This window comes from Erpetoichthys calabaricus, chromosome 2, assembly GCF_900747795.2.
Source record: "Erpetoichthys calabaricus chromosome 2, fErpCal1.3, whole genome shotgun sequence".
NCBI lineage: Eukaryota > Metazoa > Chordata > Cladistia > Polypteriformes > Polypteridae > Erpetoichthys > Erpetoichthys calabaricus.
In genome coordinates this window covers 268,093,577-268,116,364 of record NC_041395.2, presented here as the reverse complement: position 1 = coordinate 268,116,364, position 22,788 = coordinate 268,093,577, and the positions used below count along the sequence as shown (strand labels likewise).

The 22,788-nt window shown below is 40.4% G+C and overlaps 1 protein-coding gene across 1 annotated transcript; it reads right to left on the bottom strand.

Moving 5' to 3' along the window:
- Positions 1-219: 219 nt before the first annotated feature.
- gpx9 (glutathione peroxidase 9) lies at positions 220-18,463 on the bottom strand. The gene is made up of 5 exons (XM_028795501.2): positions 18,156-18,463; positions 11,558-11,651; positions 10,349-10,479; positions 5,861-5,991; positions 220-539 (listed from the first exon to the last, which is right to left on the bottom strand). The coding sequence occupies exons 1-5, from the start codon at positions 18,378-18,380 to the stop codon at positions 458-460; spliced, it is 663 nt and encodes a 220-aa protein (XP_028651334.2). The 5' UTR covers positions 18,381-18,463; the 3' UTR covers positions 220-457.
- Positions 18,464-22,788: the final 4,325 nt, after the last annotated feature.

Here is a 22,788-nt window from a genome sequence, read left to right as displayed (position 1 = left end):
GTAAGAAATCCATGTTTAATGGAGAACTCCACACAAAGGAGGACACAACTGGGAATTTTAAAATGTAGTTCAAGGTTCTGAGATGGCAATGGTCCGTGCTGATCCACTGACACACCTAAAATTTTACACTTGAATATTGTGTCTGCACAAATTAACAAAGATTGGAGTAGACTGAAGAATAATGTCTTCTTCTTAAAATCAAACCAGCAGAGGCACATGTTAGATTTTTGGAATGCTTTATTAAACAAGAGAAGAAGACAATAGAGTGACACAAGGTCTGCCAGCTGCTTAATAGAGAGCAATGGATAGATTACTCTGTTGGAATGCACTAAGAAACAGAGTATTCCCACCACCATAATCAGAAACCTTTTCAGCTGCTTTCCAGCCTTTACTGAATGTTCTTCATCAATTCTCTTGCTAAGCAGTTGGCATTTTAGTGTGAAAGGTAATGAGCCATTCAATAATCATGTACATCTACTGTTTCCAGCAGTGTTGAGATATCATTTTCTAGCATTTCAATGGGGTCATTCAAGTCGTATCTGAAAAAGTAAAACACAAAATTGAATTAAAGTAACAATTTAGGTGTAAAGTTGTGATTTTTTTTGTCATGATTTTCTGATTGTTGCATATGTAATGGAAGGATGCAGGGTAGCACAAAGAAAGGGGAAACCCCAACAATAAACCTCCAGGAGACACAGTACCACAAAAGGAGAGACCCTGTATATGCCACTGTGGAACAAATGGTAAACCATATCAGGCATGGTGCCCTGGCAGGGTAATAGGCAGGGACACCAATGCAGGATAAGGGTGAGTTGTGCTTCAAGTCAAAAAGAAAGAGGCAATATGGAGGCCTAGCAGTTGGCCAGAAAACCTATCAACAACTCGAGAGAAACGGAGGTAACAGTGTGGTCATGAGTTGCTGCCTTGAAGAGCCATTTATGGTTTATTAAAGGGACTGGGGCGGGGCCACTCCTAAATTCAAAAATGGTTATAAAGGCCTGGCTGGAACTGTCCCCTTCAGAGACGGTTGGATTGAAAGCAGTTTCAAGTTAGCAATAGTGTTTGAGTCAAAGATACATTGGTCAAAAGAACAGGGGTCAGGGTAGTGCGAGAGAAATGGGGGAGGTGAAAGATAGAGTACGTAGTGATATTTTAGAGGAGGACTATTGGGCAAGCCACTTGAGCAGACCTGATCAATAAGGCACATAGGGACAGCAGTCTTTATTTTTCCTGTATTGGACTTCAGATTTGGGCTTAGTGTTTTAGAAATTGTGATAAATGATCCCACTGTGCTTTTTGACTACATTTCTTGAACTACCTCTAAAACTTCTTTGTTGCTAAAAAAATATTTAAAATCAATTTGCTTAATGCAAACAATCATCATAATACTGGAGGAAACTGCACACTGATGAACAAAACCACTCACTGGCAATGAGAGGTACACCTAAACCTTTAAGAAGGTGATGTGCTTATAACAAGTATTTCCTACTTCACAAACAGAAACCACATTGTAAAAAGTAAGGATTAAGAGCAATATAAATATAAAAGAATATAAATCTTTAGCATTAATTGCATTCATTTACAACTGTTATTTGTGATCACTGTCAGGGGGATCAATGACATACCGGGAATGCACATCAGTTTATCCATTTATAGAACTAGGTTAGTATTCTTTCTTGGTCATGTTGCATTCTGCTTCTATCACCTCACTTTACAGTTGAAATGGGGTGCTGTTTGATTTGAGCTACACGTGCTGTTGGGTTGTAGTTAATGTATTTGACATTCACTTCAAATGTTTCCTAATCTCTCTCTTCAGAACAGTTTCTGCTCTGTATCTGCTATATTCTCTAGTTAACACTCTGCAAGAACAATTTGTTTTCTTAGCAAGAGCTTCTTCTTTCTTCTGGCACTCTCTCATAAGGACCTTCTGAAGTCCCTTGCAGATTTTCTTTTGAAATTGTCTGTCTTTAATTGCACGGACTGAATTGTGTAACTACTCATTTGGTCTTCCACAAAAAAGTGAACTTGTCCTGCCACTAAACTTCAAAGAATGAACAAAGGTAGACAATGATCCCCACCCACTTCTTTATAATTGGGTTGTTCCATGCTTTTGCAATTGAACCCTACACCAGACATGTACGTCTCTTTAATTATTTATCTGAATGGCTTAGAATGGTTTTGTCTTCCTTCTGAAGCTTTTTTTGAATGTTCCTGCTGTACTGTAGGATGATGAATTAAAGAAGGTCTTCACTAACTTCCTACACTAACAGATTCTGTGTAAGTTGTTGGGGTAAAATGTTGCAGTAGAGTAAATTTAGGTTCATCATGAAGAGAGTGAAGGTTCACCACCTAATAGCTAATGTGTGGTGAGAATACTGGTGCAAAATAGCTGCAGTTGCATCATCTTCTAGTGGAATGCTGCATAATGGTGATGGTTGAAGTGGTAGCTATGTAAATTGCTTTGAGAAGGTATAAAATCACTATATAAATGTAATTAATTCTAATTATTAACATTTTAATATAACATTTGAGGTAATATTGTGCTCAAGGGAAAATGTCCTAATGTAAACTATTTCAAATTTAAAATCAAATTTAACAAATGTTAAGTGTTGAGATTTCTATATAGGTACATTCCAAGTGCAACTTCCAACTTTCCCAGAGACTCCTCCATGCTTTTGTGTACCTAATTTTTTTTTTTTTAACAACAGATAGTCAAAACAATAATAAGGTTCAAAGTAGTGTAAGAGAATTTCACAAATGTTTTGTTATTCCCAGGTCCAGTTAATTTGGGATGCCAGGTTCTGAAAAGTTCTGTAGGTCACATGCCATACTTTGTTTACTCTGTCCTTTCCCGTTGAGTGTATGGGACATCAACTGAAAGTGTATGTAAACGCTGAAGCCTTTTAGCATTGCAAGTTGAACAGTAGTTTTTCAGATTCTGAGAGTTTTGAGTATTTTCATAAAAGCTCTTTTTGGAGATCAGTGGTGTTCCTGAAGAGGTGCAGAAGAATTCTTAATGTATTCCTTCTAAAATTTAAATTATATTCTAGGTGAAAGTAGACACGGTTCCAAACATCACAGAACACTAGACTATGGTAAAGCAAAATTGTACAGACAGTAACATGAACAATTAAAACTACCTTTTATCAACAATTATATACATTTTTAAGTAAACACGACAATTTTATCAGATGATCACATCTAGCTATCTATTGTCGGAGTTTGAGTGAAGTTGTTTTTGTGCTAGCTATAATAGTGGTTTGATAATAATTCAAATGATTTTGATCCCATTTACTTTTACCTTAGCATGCTGCACTTCTTCACAAATGACACATTGTAGCGAAGCCCCTTTTAAAGAAGGTGCTGGTGTTTGGTTAGCTTCTTTCTCCAAAAGAAAATCAAAAGAACCTATGAATAGCTGCTTTGCTAGTTGGTGCCTTAAGCCTGAGGCAGTAGCTGATGGGTGCAAATTAATAGGCGCTAAACTGTTGAGCTTAAGTCGCTGTAAAGGTTTGTGGTCAAAGTATGCCCAGCACAAATTCAGTTCTCGTTTTTATTTTGTACGCTGTTGTAGGAAAATCTGTTGTTGTAATTGGATGAATAATGCTGGAATTTTGGCAGTTCCTAGCTCACTTCCACAGTCCAGCCTTGTTTGACAAAATGTTCAATTTGAAAACCAAAGTATAATCTGAAATCTGGAAAAAAATTGTGCCATTCAGGATTTGGTGAAGAATGAGACAAACCCAACTCAACACGAATCAATCTGTTTTAAGTTTGAAATAAACCCTTGACTGAAAGTTTTAATTGCACGTCTTGCCTGTGTTTAGTTTACTAACTGCATACAGAGTCATATGTTGTCATTTCTTTCTCAAAAGTAGGTTTTTAAAGTCAATTTGGTAGATCACTGTAGTGCACCTCTAGCTCTGAATTTATCTATTTAAGCTGAATAACCATGAAAACATTTCCTTGAGGAGCTATAAAATATGTTTTGTAGCCTTGTTGCCTCAATATAAAGTAAACCAGTAACGGCGTACTGCACGATAACGTGCAGTGAAATACACTTGACTTGAGCATTCCTAGTTTTCATTCTCTTTCTCTGTATGTTTAGCATTTGTTTGCTCAGAGGTTGATGCACTTGCTGCTTCTTGAGCAGCTCTTCTTTTCTCCACCCTAGCGGCCTGCTTCTTCTCTTCTTTCACTGGTATCTTTTCGCATTAAAACTGATTAAGTCAGTGTTTGTGTTGCAATTACTTAGTGCATTTTCTTTAATTTTTCACTTAAGCTGGCAATTAAGTCTTCAATCTGCCTCAACAATGATTTAAGATCTATATTACTAAACGACAGTTTAATTTATGCACGGACGACGGACACACCGAGGCGCACAGTACCTCAGCTCCCCAGAGTCAAACCCAGCGGCTTCCCAGAGTCAGTAGGTGGCGCCCAAACAACACAACCTGTGAACTAAACTTGCTCTAATCCACTGTGCCAGCAGTCAGTGTGGCATATTTGAATCACATAACAGTAATTCAGTATTAAAAGTAAGCTGGATTATGATTCCTAACAGTAAACGACTTCTACCTAACGACACAGCCACAGAACAACAAAGACGAGACCGCATGGATAAAAACAATACACGGAGGCTCCTACAACGCGCTTCAGAAACGCCGGAAGCAAAGACGTCACGGCTCCACAATGAACGAGCTCAACTAACGGAATTACAAAACGAGCCCGTATGGATAAACACGATGAACGAAGGCGCCCACAATGCGCTTCTGACACAGCAGAGGCAAAGGAGTCACGGCTCCAAATGGAAAGAGCTTAACGATTAGTAATACAAAACCGAGCCCGTACTTCCCAGAGTCAGTACGTGGCGCCCAAACAACACAACCTGTAAACTAAACTTGCTCTAATCCACTGTGCCAGCAGTCAGTGTGGCATATTTGAATCACATAATGGTAATTCAGTATTAAAAGTAAGTCAACTAACGGAAATACAAAAACGAGCCCGTATGGATAAAAACGATGAATGAAGGCGCACACAACGCGCTTCTGAAACGGCACAGGCAAAGGAGTCAAGGCTCCAAAAAGAAACCGCTCAACAATTAGAAATACAAAAACGAGCCTGACCTGTGAACTAAACCTGAGGTAAAGTGTGCAGGCCAGGATGTACAGCCGCCCGAACGCGACCGCCCACACCACCGCATATACCACCGTCATTTAGTAATGTAGCCCTCCATGCCTGGATCCGCCGCCATGGTCACTTCTGCACGCGAATCTGCCGCCGTCAGCAAACGACTTCTCGCTGACGACACAGCCATAGAAAAACAAAAAAGAGACTGCATGGATAAAAACAATAAACGAAGGCGGCTACAACGCGCCTCTGAAACACCAGAACCAGATGAGTCACAGCTCCAAAAAGAAACCGCTTTAGTACAAATATGTTTATTTAATTAAATAAAAAAATTTCCCAGGGCAGACCCACCCTCCATGATATTTCATCCCTCCAAATATCGGACGGAACAGAAACTGCTTGCCAGTTTTGGATTTGCGATTCTTTCGAGAATCGCAGGGTTACTAGTATGAAGAGATAGGGGAAGTGATGGCGAAGGTGGTAGGGAATGAGAATGGGGTCCATACACATGTGCTGCACGGCCGCTGCCGAGAGTTGATTCTACAATAAAATAAAAAGAGGAATAACCTTGGAGGTCAATCATCACCTCAAAAGCGGATAGTAGACGTCAGGTAGTATATGTGTACCAAATTTCAAGTTAACAGTTCAAACGGTTTGTGAGGTACAGGTGATTTAAAATCCCAGACAGACAAACAAACAGCCACGGTAGCGTATTATATATAAAGATTACCGCTTAAATGGAACACCATTGGGCAGGATTAGGAATTTTTCAAAGTTCCAACGAATGTCACTGACTTTCATAGGTGACCAGTATAGCCTCTTTGGATCTCCAATAAATGGGTTCACAAATGAACAGGACTCCTACAAAAAAACATAACAAAGGCATATAGCTTGAGGTTGGTTTAAATAGCTTAAATGAAAAAATACAGATATTCTCAGAAAGATGCATCTTAAGAAGGAGCAGAAGCAGTACCACTTTTATGTCATTTTATTCAGCAGAAATAGGCTTCAACATTTAAGACGTGAAAATGAGGAGGAGATCTTCACTGTTGAAATATATTTTCATAAAACATCCATCCATCCATTTTCCAACCCACTGAATCCGAACACAGGGTCACCTGGAGCCAATCCCAGCTAACACAGGGCACAAGGCAGGAACCAATCCCGGGCAGGGCAGGACACACACAAACACACCCACACACCAAGCACACACTAGAGCCAATTTAGAATTGCCAATCCACCTAACCAGCATGTCTTTGGACTGTGGGAGGAAACCGGAGCGCCCGGAGGAAACCCACGCAGACACGGGGAGAACATGCAAACTCCACGCAGGGAGGACCCGGGAAGCGAACCCAGGTCCCCAGATCTCCCAACTGCGAGGCAGCAGCACTACCCACTGCACCACCGTGCCGCCTTTCATAAAACAGGAAGAACAAATTTAATGTGCCCACTTCTGCCATTTTGAGCTACATTAACATTAAGCTTTTAAGCACATCTTTTGACTCGAGATGTATTCTGTGAGGAAAAAACGGAAAATGTTGGCACCCAGAATCAGTACCCCAGCTTCCATAAAACAACTATCATGGTTAAATTAAGGTGTCTATTATGCTAGCCACTGTCCCTAGAGGGCATCAGTTTTGCGATGAAAAGACAAAACGGTCCGATCGTGATAACTTCAAGATGCTGCATCACATTAAAAATACCCCTGACCTCTTTGTCAGATACATGGGCAGCTCAGTTTGAAATAAGTTGAGTTGCCAGTTGCTTGTACATAATAGCCATATGTACAGTATGGAACAGTGTGGTAATGTGGACTGCAATAGTTGCAAAACTGCTCTCACATTGGTCAGGTAGGACTTTGAAAATCAAAAGAAATAACACCACAAGAGGACCTGCACATTGTAGAACAGGCTGTTGGGACATTTAAACTATTGTTGGCTCATGGAGATGGAACTCCATTTACAGTGTCCTTTATGATATCTATCAATACCACTTCACTGTTTCCAGCTATGTTTATACTAATATTAGGCTCAAGTTGCCTAAACAGGGATGGAGCCATTTTCAGTAATAAATACCACTTCTCTTTAAGACTGATGACAATTCAATGGACACATAAATATGGTGTGCAAGTCATACAACATTTCTGAATGGCACACCTCCAGAACAGCAAATCCCTGTATGACTTCTGTCACCTTTCATGGCTGACCACCTCTGCTTGTTTTTGACTACACAATATTAGGTCAATATAATCTTCACACAGCTGCCATCTGACAGGAATAGCTCCTTGACTTCAATGCCTTCTGAGAACTTCCCAAAGAATAACCAAGTAGGGACTTTACCCAACACTAAAGACCTGCCCCCTTCTAAACCAGTCAATTGTTTTTCTGCACTGATTTTAAAAACCCTTTATCATTCATGAGTCACTTGTTCACTGCTCTGGTTGTTATACTTACAAAGCATCAGTAAAGTGCTTATTCAGCTGTCCAATGACCTACTAACAAAGCTTCACTTTGGAGTGGTCTGAGGTGGCTAACACACATTTTTCTTAATATTACATACTAGGGGGTTACCCCCCGCCTGCGCTACACACCAGTCACTTCACGTCTCTGCCGCATGTGTTGTGAAGGGGGGGGCTGAACGCACCCCACGGGGACACGGGCGCTCCTCCGAAACCCCCTCTTAAACGGTGAATCAATGGGAAACTTTTTTTTTTTTTTTAACCTCTTCTTTGCTCGATCAGTTGCTGGCTTGCTGCTGCCGTGCCACATGAACTGCATCTTGCGTGGCACTTCAAACATTTAAAAGCCTCTACAGCAGCTGGCCCACTCTTTGTCTTTTATTTCCGGCCCCAGGCGTGGCTAAATCTTTCGGCACAAACTCTTGTCTTGCAGTACGGGAGTTCTTGATATTTTTTAGTTTATAATTTAAAAACAGAATAAAAATCTGAAAATCTAACAATATCACATTAAAGTTCGATAAATTCTGAAAAGAATGATACCAAACATATATATGTAGGTTTTAAAATAAGCCTGATTTAAAACTTGGCAAAAAAACGTGACATAAAATCATCACACAAAATCGTTGCACAAAAATGTCAATGTCAGCTTTATATGTGTGTGTATATATATATATATATATATATATATATATATATATATAATAACATAGCCTGCATAATAATTTACTTTCAACTAAAAAGATAACAGCGGTATGTCTTTCATTTTGTAGGAACATCTGAGCACTGAGGTGTTTTCCAAACAAAGATTTTTAGTGAAGCAGTATTTTGTTGTATGAAATTAAATCAAATGTGAAAAACTGGCTGTGCAAAAATTTTGGGTACCCTTGTAATTTTGCTGATTTGAATGCATGTAACTGCTCAATACTGATTACTTGCAACACCAACTTGGTTGGATTAGCTCGTTAAGCCTTGAACTTCATAGACAGGTGTGTCTAATCATGAGAAAAGGTATTTAAGGTGGTCAGTTGCATGTTGTGCTTCCTTTTGACTCTCCTCTGAAGAGTGACAGCATGGGATCCGCAAAGCAGCTCTCAAAAGATCTGAAAACAAAGATTGTTCAGTATCATGGTTTAGGGGAAGGCTACAAAACTGTCAGTTTCAACTGTAAGGAATATAATCAGGAAATGGAAGGCCACAGACACATTTGCTGTTAAACCCAGCAGGTCTGGCAGGCCAAGAAAAATACAGGAGTGGCACATGTGCAGGAATGTGAGAATGGAGGTGATCTGTGGATTGTCTGTAACCAAAGACCTGCAAGAACATCTTGCTGTAGATGGTGCATCTGTAGATCGTTCTATAATTCAGCACAATTTGCACAAAGAACATCAGTATGGCAAGGTGATGAGAAAGAAGCCCTTTCTGTGCTCACACCACAAACAGTTGCTTGTTGTATGCAAATGCTCATTTAGACAAGCCAGATTCATTTTGGAACAAAGTGCTTTGGACTGATAGACAAAAACTGAGTTATTTGGTCATAACAAAAAGTGCTTTGCATGGTGGAAGAAGAGCAGCGCATTCCAAGAAAAACACCTGCTACCTACTGTCAAATTTGGTGGAGGTTCCATCATGCTGTGGGGCTGTGTGGCTAGTTCAGGGACTGGGGCCCTTGTTAAAGTCAAGGGTCAGATAAAGTCAACCCAATATCAACAAATTCTTCAACTTTGTGACTGATGCTTGAACGTTATCCTGAAGTTACGCAGGGGTTGGATATTCCAACAAGACAATGACCCAAAACACAGTATATAATATATATATATATATATATATATATATATATATATATATATATATAGATATATAGATATATATATTTATATACAAAATAGAGAGAGAGAGAGTAGATTTAGTATAAGACCTATGAGTCCTTCATATTAACAAGTCATTTTACCACCATGACAGGTTATTCATCTCTGTGCAGTGTGGTATACTATCTACTGATCTTTTATAAGTGTTATAAAGACCAAAAAAAGCCTTTGTTAAGGCCTTGTTCTATAAGAGTAAGTGAGTAATAGTTGCACTTTTGCAGTACCTAAACTGTAGTGTTACCTAAGACATGTCCTGAGTTTGGTGACAGAGTTATTTCTAAAAGACTGGTAAATAACACATTAAAAAAGTGGGTTAATGTTATAACAGGTTAATGAAATGTTCAAATGGGTTAATGAAAAAAACTCTCATTTTATTGACATGACTTCCAAAAATGATAATAATTAACATTAATTCATAAATGTGCTAATAGCAAGACAACATAACTCTTGCAACATCAGAATCAAGTTAAAGTTGGTCTTTTCACTGCTATCTAGAATTCTTCTGAGGGCTGTGGCATGAGGACACTTTACCAGTCATCCAAAACACAGCTTCAGGTTTCTTTTTAATGAATGAATTTATTCATTTCCTGAACACAAAGTTGTGGGTGTGGGTGCCGGAGCCTATTCTGGCAGCACTGGTACAAGGCAGGAATCCAGTCCAGAGTCACTCATTACCCTAACAGGCACTTTTTTGGGATGTGGCAGGATGCTTACATGAACACCATGAGGGCCCACAGAGAGTGACCAGGCTTGAATTTGAATCAAGGACTCTCTAGCTATGAGGCAGTAATACTTGTACTAGCCACTCTGCCGCTTTCTTTTAAACCAATATTTTAATTTCAAATTGAAATTGGAATTTTCATGTGCCTTAAAAATTTATAAAGTAACAACTTACTTTTAAAAAGGTGAAGAGTGGGTGCTCATCTGCTCCATTGACTTCAAGTTTACCAAAAACCTGGAATCGAGGGATAAATCCACCACCGGGTCGTACATACTTCAGAACATTTAAAGTTTCATAGTTTTCCTCTGTGGGGAAAAAAAACGAAAAATATAAAAAATTACAAAACAGAAACATACAGAATTGGTAGTGCATGAATGAGCGGGAACAATAAAGATGCAAGTGTGCTGTGTTCATGACAACAAAATCGAGTCTATTTCTGCTAACATCGCCAGGTACAGGCATCTTCTAGTTACTGTACATTCTATCCTTCTAGCCATGAGGCGATTGGCAAGACCAACCCTGGACAGGATGCCAACCCCACTGCAAGACACATTCATGCCTACTGACCAATCTAAAGTCTTCTATTGGTTAAAATACACACGCAAAAGAAAATCAGAGTGATTAGAGAACATCCAGGCAAACAGGCAAGGATTTGGACTCCGGTAATTGGAGCTGTTGGGGAGTCTTACTAATCACTGTTTTAGCATGCAGAAATCCTTGATGGGTAATACTGAAAAATTTGTTAGGATGTATTTTTCCATCCATCCATCCATCCATTATCCAACCCGCTATGTCCTAACTACAGGGTCACAGGGGTCTGCTGGAGCCAATCCCAGCCAGCACAGGGTGCAAGGCAGGAAACAAACCCTGGGCAGGGCACCAGCCCACTGCAGAGGATGTATTTTTGAATAGTTATTACTAAAATATTCCTGACGTGAGACTGATATAGTTGATTATAGACTGCACAGTGCTAGAGAGTTCAGCACAGCTGCCTAACAGTTTCAGAAGCCTGGGTTCAAATTCCAGCCTGGTTGCTGTCTGTGTAGGTTTGTATCCCAAATTCCCAAAAGTCATGGCTATTAGGTTACTGTCTGCCTCTGAAAGGGTCCATTGCGAATGGTGGCATGAGTGATACCAATGTCCTGTCCTGGGCTGGTTCTTGCCTTGCACCTGATGTTACTACAATAAGATGTCCTGCGATCCTAAAACCAGATTAAATAACTGGCTAAACAGATGGATGGATGAATAAGTGGACGATTCCCAACAAAGTACATTACATGAGTGCAACAGAAATAAGAAATATAGAAGTGTAGAATATCTACTTGGTGCATTTTCTTAATACCCATGTGGTATCATTGATATAACCAGAAATGTGACTCTTACCAGGTTCTTGAAGGCCAAATTGGTTGCATGGGAAGCCAAGGATCGTGAAGGAGGCCCCAGTAAACTTATCCATAAGTGCATTCAGTTTGTGGTACTGCACATTAAAAAAAAACAACTTTTTAAATGCAGACCTGTAAAATATTCCTCATGGCTTAAAAGATGAAAAACAATTAATGCATATATTTACCAAAATTTTTCATACAAGCATTTTAAGAACAATTCTGTGAAAGTTCATTTATCTAAATATATAAATGAATGCATTGCATTGCATTAAATGTTGCATAGTTAGATCTGGACCACCCTGTACAATTCCTTGCAAAATGACATTGAAGCACACCGAGTTGCTGTTATCTGAAACCCAATCCCTTTTCTAAATGTTGTAAGGAGCACAACAGAGACAAAGACACACATACACACACACAGAGTGTCACCACACAGGAAGAACAATTCAAGCCCTCAGACCACTCACTTTATTTATTGTTTTGCTTCACAAAACAGAACAGGCAAATTGCTGAACTCTAACCTGTTTATGCAAACTTCCCCACTATTAGGAGCTACGTGAAGATCCACCGAAAAAGTAAGCACACTCCTAAACAATGGGACAATTCGCCCCTTGTTCCCTCTGCACACACACTAGTGATGAATGTGGGGTGGACTTCATAGCACACCTCATAAACTGCGTCAGGGTCTTGTCTGTCCCAGTTGAATCCTCGGGGCTCCTGATACTTCCTTCAGCTCCAGGTACCGCTAAGCTGCCCGCAGTCTCTCCTAACTTCCTACAGCTGTGTAACTTTGCCTTCTCCACCCAGCTTCTGGCGTCCATCCAGTGTTTATTTTTTTCACGAGTCTGCTTCTTACGTTGACTAGAAATTCTGGTTTGTCCCACATCCAGATAATCATAGAATTACTATTTTAGCACTCGTGCCATAGAGAGCCCAACCCTTGACCTGGACAGTGCGTCTTGGAAAAACTGTTTAAAAGATGGGGTGCTTCAAGGGAGTCCGCTGTCAAATCATCTGTAAGTGCTGTCCCCCTGAGTAAACACTGCAGGTGTCTGACCCTGACTGATCTTGAAGGGCTTCTGTCTGCTGGCTTCTACAATATGCTGTACATTACAGGTTCGTGGTAGCTGCAAGAACAGGGTACCACAGGACTCACTCCCTCACACCGGACTAATTTAGAGGAACCAATTAATTCAACCTGCACATTTTTGTGATATTACAGGAAACAAATATGCAAGCTTCAATACTAAGAGGGACATATTTAAAGTCAGATTCCTTTGAGCATGGAGGCAAACATAATGCCAACCCTATTTAGGAAGTGCACTGTAGAAAGTAAATTTAACTACATTTTCTTTTAATCATATGAGCATCTAAAATGTAACAATAAAATGCATTACAATTCCTGTGAATGTTTCAGTAAATAAATCCGGTCTTTCAATCAGAGAAACCAGTTGTTCCCTCACCACAAATTACAAATATAAACACAATAGTCACTTACTGAGACTGCTGTATGCATCTTCTCTTGAAGGTCAGCTATGATGCATGATATGTAGTCCATCCATCCATTCATTATCCAACCCACTATATCCTAACTACAGGGTCACGGGGGTCTGCTGGAGCCAATCCCAGCCAACACAGGGTGCAAGGCAGGAAACAAACCCCGGGCAGGGTGCCAGCCCACCACAGATGATATGTAGTGGGGCAGCTTATTCAAGAATAAATGTAAACAAAGGTTTATAGGGGTCTTATTGTCACCTGTACAAAGTACAGTGAAATTCCTACTTTCATGTGACAGATCAACATACAACATATTCCTACTCTCTAGACCCATGATAACCTAACCTTGACACCCTGCCCAAAGCAGAAGAATTTAATTTAAGAACACGACATGCTCTATGGGGCGGCACAGTGGCGCAGTGGTAGCGCTGCTGCCTCGCAGTTAGGAGAGTCGGGTTCGTATCCCAGGTCCTCGTCCCAGGTCCTCCCTGCGTGGAGTTTGCATGTTCTTCCCGTGTCTGTGTGGGTTTCCTCCGGGCGCTCCGGTTTCCTCCCACAGTCCAAAGACATGCAGGTTAGGTGGATTGGCGATTCTAAATTGGCCCTAGTGTGTGCTTGGTGTGTGTGTGCGTGTGTGTGTGTGTGTGTCCTGCAGTGGGTTGGCACCCTGCCCGGGATTGGTTCCTGCCTTGTGCCCTGTGTTGGCTGGGATTGGCTCCAGCAGACCCCCGTGACCCTGTGTTCGGATTCAGCGTGTTGGAAAATGGATGGATGGATGGATGGACATGCTCTATATTCACATCATCACACTACTCCTAAAGACAACTCATAGATACGGTACGACGCTTTATCAATGCAGAGAGGAGAAGCTTTACATTAGTTATAGACAGACCACTTCTCAATTCAGCCATCACTACCATAGTCTTGAACAATTACTGAAGAACATTTGCTCAAATATCCATCCATCCATTATCCAACCCGCTATATCCTAAATACAGGGTAACAGGGGTCTGCTGGAGCCAATCCCAGCCAACACAGTGCGCAAGGCAGGAAACAAACCCCGGGTAGGGCGCCAACCCACCACAGTTGCCCAAATATTCTTTAATGAAATATGTGGAAAAGACGTCAGTCTGATGTTTACTTAATGTACTTTTATTTTTTACTATACTTATCATTTATTTCTATATCACATTTTCTGCAAGTGTCATAGTTAACAGTTTTGTCCTTTATTGCATTCTTGCATTATACTGTAGCGGCGGAATGCACTGACGTCCCAGGAGGCTCTGCGGCGCTGCACCTAAAATGAAACTGTTAATTAAGATTTATTTCATGTTGGGTTTCAAACAGTTGGGTTTAATGTTGGTTTGTAGCTTTTGGCAATGGGAGTGTTTTATAAAACTTTAAAAGGGGAGGTTGGAGTTTGCCTACCACCTGTAACCGATTCTGCTTTGTGTGTGAGATATCAGGACTGAAAAGAAAGGCTTAATTTGAACATTGCCGTTTTGTAGCGATCGCGTTACTTGAATGTACAACTCTATCAGTATTAAAAGAAAAAGTGTTTTCTTTATAAATCGAGTGTGTCTGTTTGTCACAATACTTTGTGATCTACTCTGCAATCTGAGCCACCCCTCCACATAATAAAGCATTGTGTGAAAATAAATTAACACCTATACTGTACTGTAAGGTAATTTGATCATCTACTAAAGATATGTTAAAACGGTGGGATATTTCAAAAAGAATTGTGTTATTCACATTGTAACATACTGTATTCATTTACATATTTGGCCAACCTTCTTATCCAAAGTGACTTACAACAGGTTATATTTCTTTTGTTTTTCCAATTTGGGCACAGGCAGGTGAAGTGACTCGCTCAGGGTCACACAGTGGTGGTATTTGAACCCACAACTGCAGGACTAGAAGTCCAACACCTTAACCACTGCACCACAACGCCTGCCTAAACAGGTTTTCTCCAACTCCGTTGATGCAGAGGAAGCAGAATGCATGTTATCTGCCACCCATAATAAAGGGATTGTGTTCCATGGTGATGTCAAAATGGACCTGAAATGGACTGGTTTGGTTGGAACTGAGAGAGAAAGAGCAAGGAGAAGCGATCGCTATACAACTCAACAGAAATGAAGCAGGGAGGAGCGTAACTGAAGGAATTTAATTAAAACTGCTTTCATCCAGAACAAAACTGGACAGACTGCTCCATGGGGATGACCATTTATGAGTGCAAATGCAACACATGCAGTCACATTATTGTTATGAATAACCAAGTGATGGGGCTAAACTGTACACCCTGAGGGGTATCACAGTTTCTCCTCTAGCTCATTTTGCCCTTCTTATCTCACAGATCCAGCGTCCTCGGTTCAAATCCCATGACCGGTTGTTGTCTGTGTTGGTTTTTGTCTGATGATTGGTGACTTTTGACTTAACTTTATAGGTTTCCGTTGTGTAGTGGTTATCACGTTTGCCTGACACGAGAAAGGTCCCCGGTTCGTAACAGGGCGGAAACAACATATCTCATTTAGGGGCGCGTAGTGGTGGCTCTGTGCTGGTATCCCGAAGATCACCGCTTTGAATCCCACTCACTGCTAAAAAGAGATCCTACTCTGCTGGGCCCTTGAGCAAGGCTCTTAACCTTCAATTGCTCCAGGGGCACTGTACAATGGCTGACCCTGCACTCTGACCCCAAGGGGTATGTGAAAACTAACAAATTCCTAATACAAGAAATTGTATAAGGTGAAATAAAGAACAAAAGAAGTACAATGGACTAGCTTTCTGCACAGGGTGTTTACAGACTTTTATCTGATGTTCTCAGGATAACCTTGGGTTCTTGTCATCTTGAAGTGGACTAAATGGGTTTTAGAATGTGATGTATGTATGGATGTATGTGTATATATGTGGTATTGGGCTGTGCTCCCTTCATAAGGTGGGCTCTCTGGACATAAACTTGGGCCTGCACTGTGAGAAGAATTACAGGGAGCACAGAAAGTAAACATCGTGAGCTATCGAGCCAAAGTGACTAATTGGTCTACTGAATGAGAGCAGCTCTCATTTCTGAGGTGGGTTTGCTTCTTTGTCATACAATATTTTAGTTTTTTTTTTTGTTCTTTATTTCGCCTTATACAATTTCTTGTATTAGGAATTTGTTAGTTTTCGCATACCCCTTGGGGTCAGAGCACAGGGTCAGCCATTGTATAGCGCACCTGGAGCAATTACAGGTTAAGGGTCTCGCTCAAGGGCCCAGCAGAGTAGGATCTCTTTTGGCAGTGACGGGGATTCGAACCGGCAACCTTCGGGATACCAGCACAGATCCTTAGCCTCAGAGCCACCACGTATGTTTCAAATGATTGTGCCAACTTATATGCTCTATTTTTGCCATATTTACAGAGAATTACATTGCATTTGTACATACATTCAACTATTTAGATTTTATATAATTTAAGGAAGCACATTTTTTTGCTGAAATGCCTTTTTAAAGTGTAAACATTTGGAAACAAACTGCAAAAAGAGATGAATGCCAATCACAAGATGATTTCATATAAAACAAAACCAGTAATTGGTAGAATTTTTTAGTCACCGAAAAAAACAAGGGACAAGAATTGGGGTATAAAGCCACGGTACAGTTTAGTGGACTAATTTTTGCAACCCATCTATAACAGCGGCTTCAACTCTTGAGAATTGTATTGTTGGAATTCATCAAGCTTTTGAGATGTTGGAACTTTTCCTTTCAACAAAGCCATTTGAACACAGCCGACGAGCTAAGCAAGAAACTTAGTTATGCTGGGCCATAGATTTTTATTTGTTTGACATGCTGCCTCCATTGTTGTTTCAAAAAGATAAACCAGCATTAAACGTCAAGCCACAGTAAGTGCTATTTTTCTGTAATATGAAAGGATCAGGCAGTTAGGAAAGTTAAAATAAAAAAACTCAGGCAGAGTGTACAACCTGCAAAATACACACCCAGTTCAGGCAAATTATTAATTTCAACAAATGCTAATAATCTTAAGCAAATCAGTATAAACAAAATATATTTAAATGATTCTGAAAAATAGGAAAATTATAATCCTAGCAGCAGAAAATGAAAAAAGAACTGGCATGTGGTAACAAATTTCAATCCGCTTTTATTGTACACAGCACATCTCACTATCACAAAGCACTTTACTAAACAAATAATTACTTTCTGTTTTTAATGCAACTCTTAAAAATCACATTTGACTGGGCAACATAATATGAATAAACATATCTATATTAAAGGTTTAGCCATGTTAAAATACACCTTTTCCACAACATAATCAGTTGTTTTTGCTTAGGCAGTAAGGCATCTGTTGAATCTCTTTAGATAAATTCATGGGGCTACAGCGGGCACACTGAACGTGTTCTGGAGTGTGTTAGCCTAAGTGGCAATTTAAACCCATATGAGTGAGTGTGGGCAGGTGCATTAATGTGACCCCTGATGGACTATCAGCCCTCTCCACGGCCGGCTCCTGTCTTGTGGCTGAGGCTTCTGTATGATGATCCAGACCCCACAGTGCTAAACTGGATTAAGCAGGTCTGGAAATTGGTGGACGGATGTTTCTAATTTATCCATCAGTCTCTAAGTCTAATGCAGTAGTAATGAGTACAAGGTAAGGTCTCTCCCTAAACATGAAAACTGTCTTCGACAGCCTGCATTAAGGGCAAAGGCAAATCATGGTTGCCACTTTACCTGAGCTGGTAGCAATAACAGTATCATCAGGTACAAGTCAAAAAAGCAAGCCAATCTATCACACTTCCACACTCATTCACTCAGCCACTTTAGAATTGCTAATGAGCCTAACATACATGCCTTTGGGAAGTAGGAAAGCCAGAGTACCCACAAAACACTAAGCCAATCCAGTCCTGTAAAGGTTGCGTTGAATCTACAGTTGATCGGTTTCCTTTTTACATGCTAATTTTAGTTTAGCATACTCCACTTATGAATAACATATTGTGCATATCATTTAACCGCTGCAGCCTGTTATTTTAAAATCAGTCTGCTTTGTGAGGAACTACAACATGATCCATCACAGCGTTACTGTCATTCCGTTTACTTTATAAGAGCTAGAGGATCTCACCTGGTCGATCGTGTACCCTCAGAATGTCGCCACATTGCTGATGACCACCACTTTGCCTCTGAAACTTTCTAAAGTGATATTGTCGCCTTGAAGAGTCTGGACGTTGAAATCGTAAATTGTTTTCCCAGGCAGTAAGGAGCAAGCTGACAGCCCCTGAGCTACTGATGGCTGTGCCATCCCTGCCAGCACAAAGCAGATAATGATTGTACCCGCTACTTCTCTCATGTTTGTATTTGCTGCAGTTTGGTCAGCAATTGTTCAGCCTCACTGCTCCCTTTGTGATTCTATAAAGAGGTAAAGCTGCTTATACATTTCTAGGATAAGCCTTTGCATGCATATGCAAACCTAGCGTGCTCTGCTACTTTTACATCAACACATTCAAAGCACATTAAAATCATGGTACAGTATACATGCTAATCGAATGATTACCACTAAATGATGCACTGTGTTATCCAGTCTACTTCTATCAGAGAACGCCTTAAAGTAAGTTGCCTACAGCATTATTTTTAAAAGTTACAATAGCTAGTATTACTGCCTTCCTGTTCCAGCAAACTGGGTTCACGTCAGTGCAGAATGTGCACATTCTTCACTTATCTTTGTGCCTTCTCTTTCCTCTTACTTTGGTTTTCTCTCCACATCTGAAAGACAGGCAGGTTATGTCGACTGCTGACTTGAAACTGTACTATTCTAAGTGTGTCTTCCCCATGACAGAAATGGTTTCCCTTCTTGGATTGATTGCTGCCTTGCTGGGCTAGGCTCCTGTCCATAAGTATTTTAAATTTGCTTAAACCGGTCCAGCAAAAGGAAGGATGGATGATTCCTGGGGTCTTCAACTGCTTTAAGACAAACAATATACAGGTGCTGGTCATAAAATTAGAATATCATGACAAAGTTGATTTATTTCAGTAATTCCATTCAAAAAGTGAAACTTGTATATTAGATTCATTCATTACACACAGACTGATGTATTTCAAATGTTTATTTCTTTTAATGTTGATGATTATAACTGACAACTAATGAAAGTCCCAAATTCAGTATCTCGGAAAATTAGAATATCAATTAAGATCAATGCAAAAAAAGGATTTTTAGAAATGTTGGCCAACTGAAAGGTATGAACATGAAAAGTATGAGCATGTACAGCAGTCAATATTTAGTTGGGGCTCCTTTGGCCTGGATTACTGCAGCAATGCGGCGTGGCATGGAGTCGATCAGTCTGTGGCACTGCTCAGGTGTTATGAGAGCCCATGTTGCTCTGATAGTGGCCTTCAGCTCTTCTGAATTGTTGGGTCTGGCATATTGCATCTTCCTCTTCACAATACCCCATAGATTTTCTATGGGGTTAAGGTCAGGCGAGTTTGCTGGCCAATCAAGAACAGGGATACCATGGTCCTTAAACCAGGTACTGGTAGCTTTGGCACTGTGTACAGGTGCCAGGTCCTGTTGGAAAATGAAATCTGCATCTCCATAAAGTTTGTCAGCAGCAGGAAGCATGAAGTGCTCTAAAACTTCCTGGTAGACAGCTTCGTTGACCTTGGACCTCAGAAAACACAATGGACCAACACCAGCAGATGACATGGCACCCCAAACCATCACTGACTGTGGAAACTTTACACTGGACCTCACACAACGTGGATTCTGTGCCTCTCCTCTCTTCCTCCAGACTCTGGGACCTTGATTTCCAAAGGAAATGCAAAATTTACTTTCATCAGAGAACATAACTTTGGACCACTCAGCAGCAGTCTGAAGGTGAGACGCTTCTGACGCTGTCTCTTGTTCAAGAGTGGCTTGACACAAGGAATGCAACAGCTGAAACCCATGTCTTGCATACGTCTGTGCGTGGTGGTTCTTGAAGCACTGACTCCAGCTGCAGTCCACTCTTTGTGAATCTCCCCCACATTTTTGAATGGGTTTTGTTTCACAATCCTCTCCAGGGTGCGGTTATCCCTATTTCTTGTACACTTTTTTCTACCACATCTTGTCCTTCCCTTCGCCTCTCTATTAATGTGCTTGGACACAGAGCTCTGTGAACAGCCAGCCTCTTTAGCAATGACCTTTTGTGTCTTGCCCTCCTTGTGCAAGGTGTCAATGGTCGTCTTTTGGACAACTGTCAAGTCAGCAGTCTTCCCCATGATTGTGTAGCCTACAGAACTAGACTGAGAGACCATTTAAAGGCTTTTGCAGGTGTTTTGAGTTAATTAGCTGATTAGAGTGTGGCACCAGGTGTCTTCAATATTGAACCTTTCACAATATTCTAATTTTCCGAGATACTGAATTTGGGACTTTCATTAGTTGTCAGTTATAATCATCAAAATTAAAAGAAATAAACATTTGATTAAACATCAGTCTGTGTGTAATGAATGAATTTAATATAGAAGTTTCCCTTTTTGAATGGAATTACTGAAATAAATCAACTTTGTCATGATATTCTAATTTTATGACCAGCACCTGTACAGGATGCAGAAAATCATCATCTAAGATGGTCTTTCAAGTCACGTTTGTCTGTGACTGTTTCACTTGAAATAAGTCCCATCAGGCATGTTTTATAATCACTTTGTCAAATCATTGAGTGATTCAGCTCTTTACATTTTTATAAAGTGAAACAGTACAGATAGCAAGAAGTGAGATAACCAAATATTGTAACCTCTTTGAAAACAAGACAGTTTAGTCAATATGATGAGAGTAGATTGTAAAATGATTTGTGTGACCATGGCACAGTTAAAATGGAGGGTGAAGGGCTGAATGAAAGAATTCAACTGGGGGGTCCTTGGCTCACATCTCAGTCTGCATTGGTTGCATAGGCTTTATGTGTCCACTTTGGTTTTTCTTGCACATCCAGTATATCTGCATCGCCTTTCAAGGAGGTTTGCCTGCTTACTTACACCTGACCAGTGTTGAATGCCTCTGCTGCCCTGCATGACAGCGCAGCACTCAATATCTCAGAGGTGCCATTTGAGAACACAGCGCTCACGATCCCTGGTGATCTGCCCTTGTCACCAGCTGCACAACTGCAGCGGGAAAGAAGACCACACTGCTGTTTCAACAACTTTGTGCACCATTGCAAGGAGTCGGAAGTGGTCACTAGGGACAGTGACTTCAGTGGGAGGGCTGTGTAATGGCCCTGACAAGTTACCAGCCAAGGATGAACCATCCAAATGCAGTATGAGCAGCCATTACATCACCAGTGGCAGCAGGCATCCCTATATAAATGGCAAAGTCGTATGCTTTTCCAACTTGAGTTTCAAAAGGTGAGCAGTCTTTTTAAGGATAGTGAGCCACCTCAAAAAGCCATGTGAAGAGCACAGACTCCATCCATTGTACAGTATGATTGTACTGTACATCCATTGTACAGTATGATCTACTTCAGCTCCATAATCATTCACATACCAGTCACATAACCTTTCATTTCTGGAGCAGTGATTTCTTCATAAAGTGTCCTGTCTGAACTCCTATAAAGATCCTGCAATAATTGTGACGCTGCTCTATGTCAGCCGACGGTCCCTGCCATTGAGTAGTACAGTACATTTGTGATACAGATGTTTGTCATTTGCCTGTGAGTCACATATCCTTATCTTACGGTGTAATTTACCACCTATTAAGTATGTCGGGTGCAGAATAATGACTTGTGCACGTAGTGTTTTTAACGCGTGTAAGACGTGCCTTGAGACATGTAAGCCGCAGACCACCGATCTAATTGCAGACTTCCGTATAGCACTGTCAGAACAACTACACGTGATCTGTTGTGATTGGCTAGTATGTTTACGGGTAAGCGTAGTAAACTAAAGCTGGATAAATGTCAGCTGCATCATGAGTATTTGTGTGCCTGGGATTTAGATCACAAACCTCACCAAGACGATACCATAAAATGCACTTTAAAAACGTTTTATAGCTTGCGTTAAATAACACATCACACGTTAAATGTTGGGCCCGTTTACATTAAAATACAGCCTGATTACACTGAAGGGCAAAAGTGAACACAAAGCCTCACTGACAATGCAAGATGTTTATTTATGAACATGAATGCAACGTTGAAAGTGTAGGCCTTTAGATATTTGTTATCTAACAAAAAATTCGTTTTATCCAGTTGATGTTCAATCTTTAAACATTTATTACATCGTTGCATTCGGCATAGATTCTCATTCAGGTCTTCTAAGACAAACGTTATATTTAAGCGACACATCACAAGTTAAATGTTGGGGACATTACACTGAAACACAGCTTGATTACACTGAAGTGTATAAGTGAACACAAAGCCTCACTGACAATGCAAAATGTTAATTTATGAACATGAATGCAACGTTGAAAGTGCGGGCCTTTAGATATTTGTTATCTAACAAAAAATCGTTTCATTCTGTAGATGTCTTTAAACAATTATTACATCGTTGCATTCGGCATAGATTCGGCTTCAAGTCTTAAGACGAAACAGACAAACTGTCACCTAAAGAATAACATTTTACCGAATATTTTACTGTCAATAGCAAATGCACTTGAGGAGCACGTCACATCCTTATGACAACAAACGTGTATTCGCTTTCTCATTGGCCAATTAAATGTGACAGATGGCAGTACCAACCAATTAAACACTTCAAATTATTGTACTCCGCCGATTCCGGAATTTGAGCCAATAGGGAGTCCC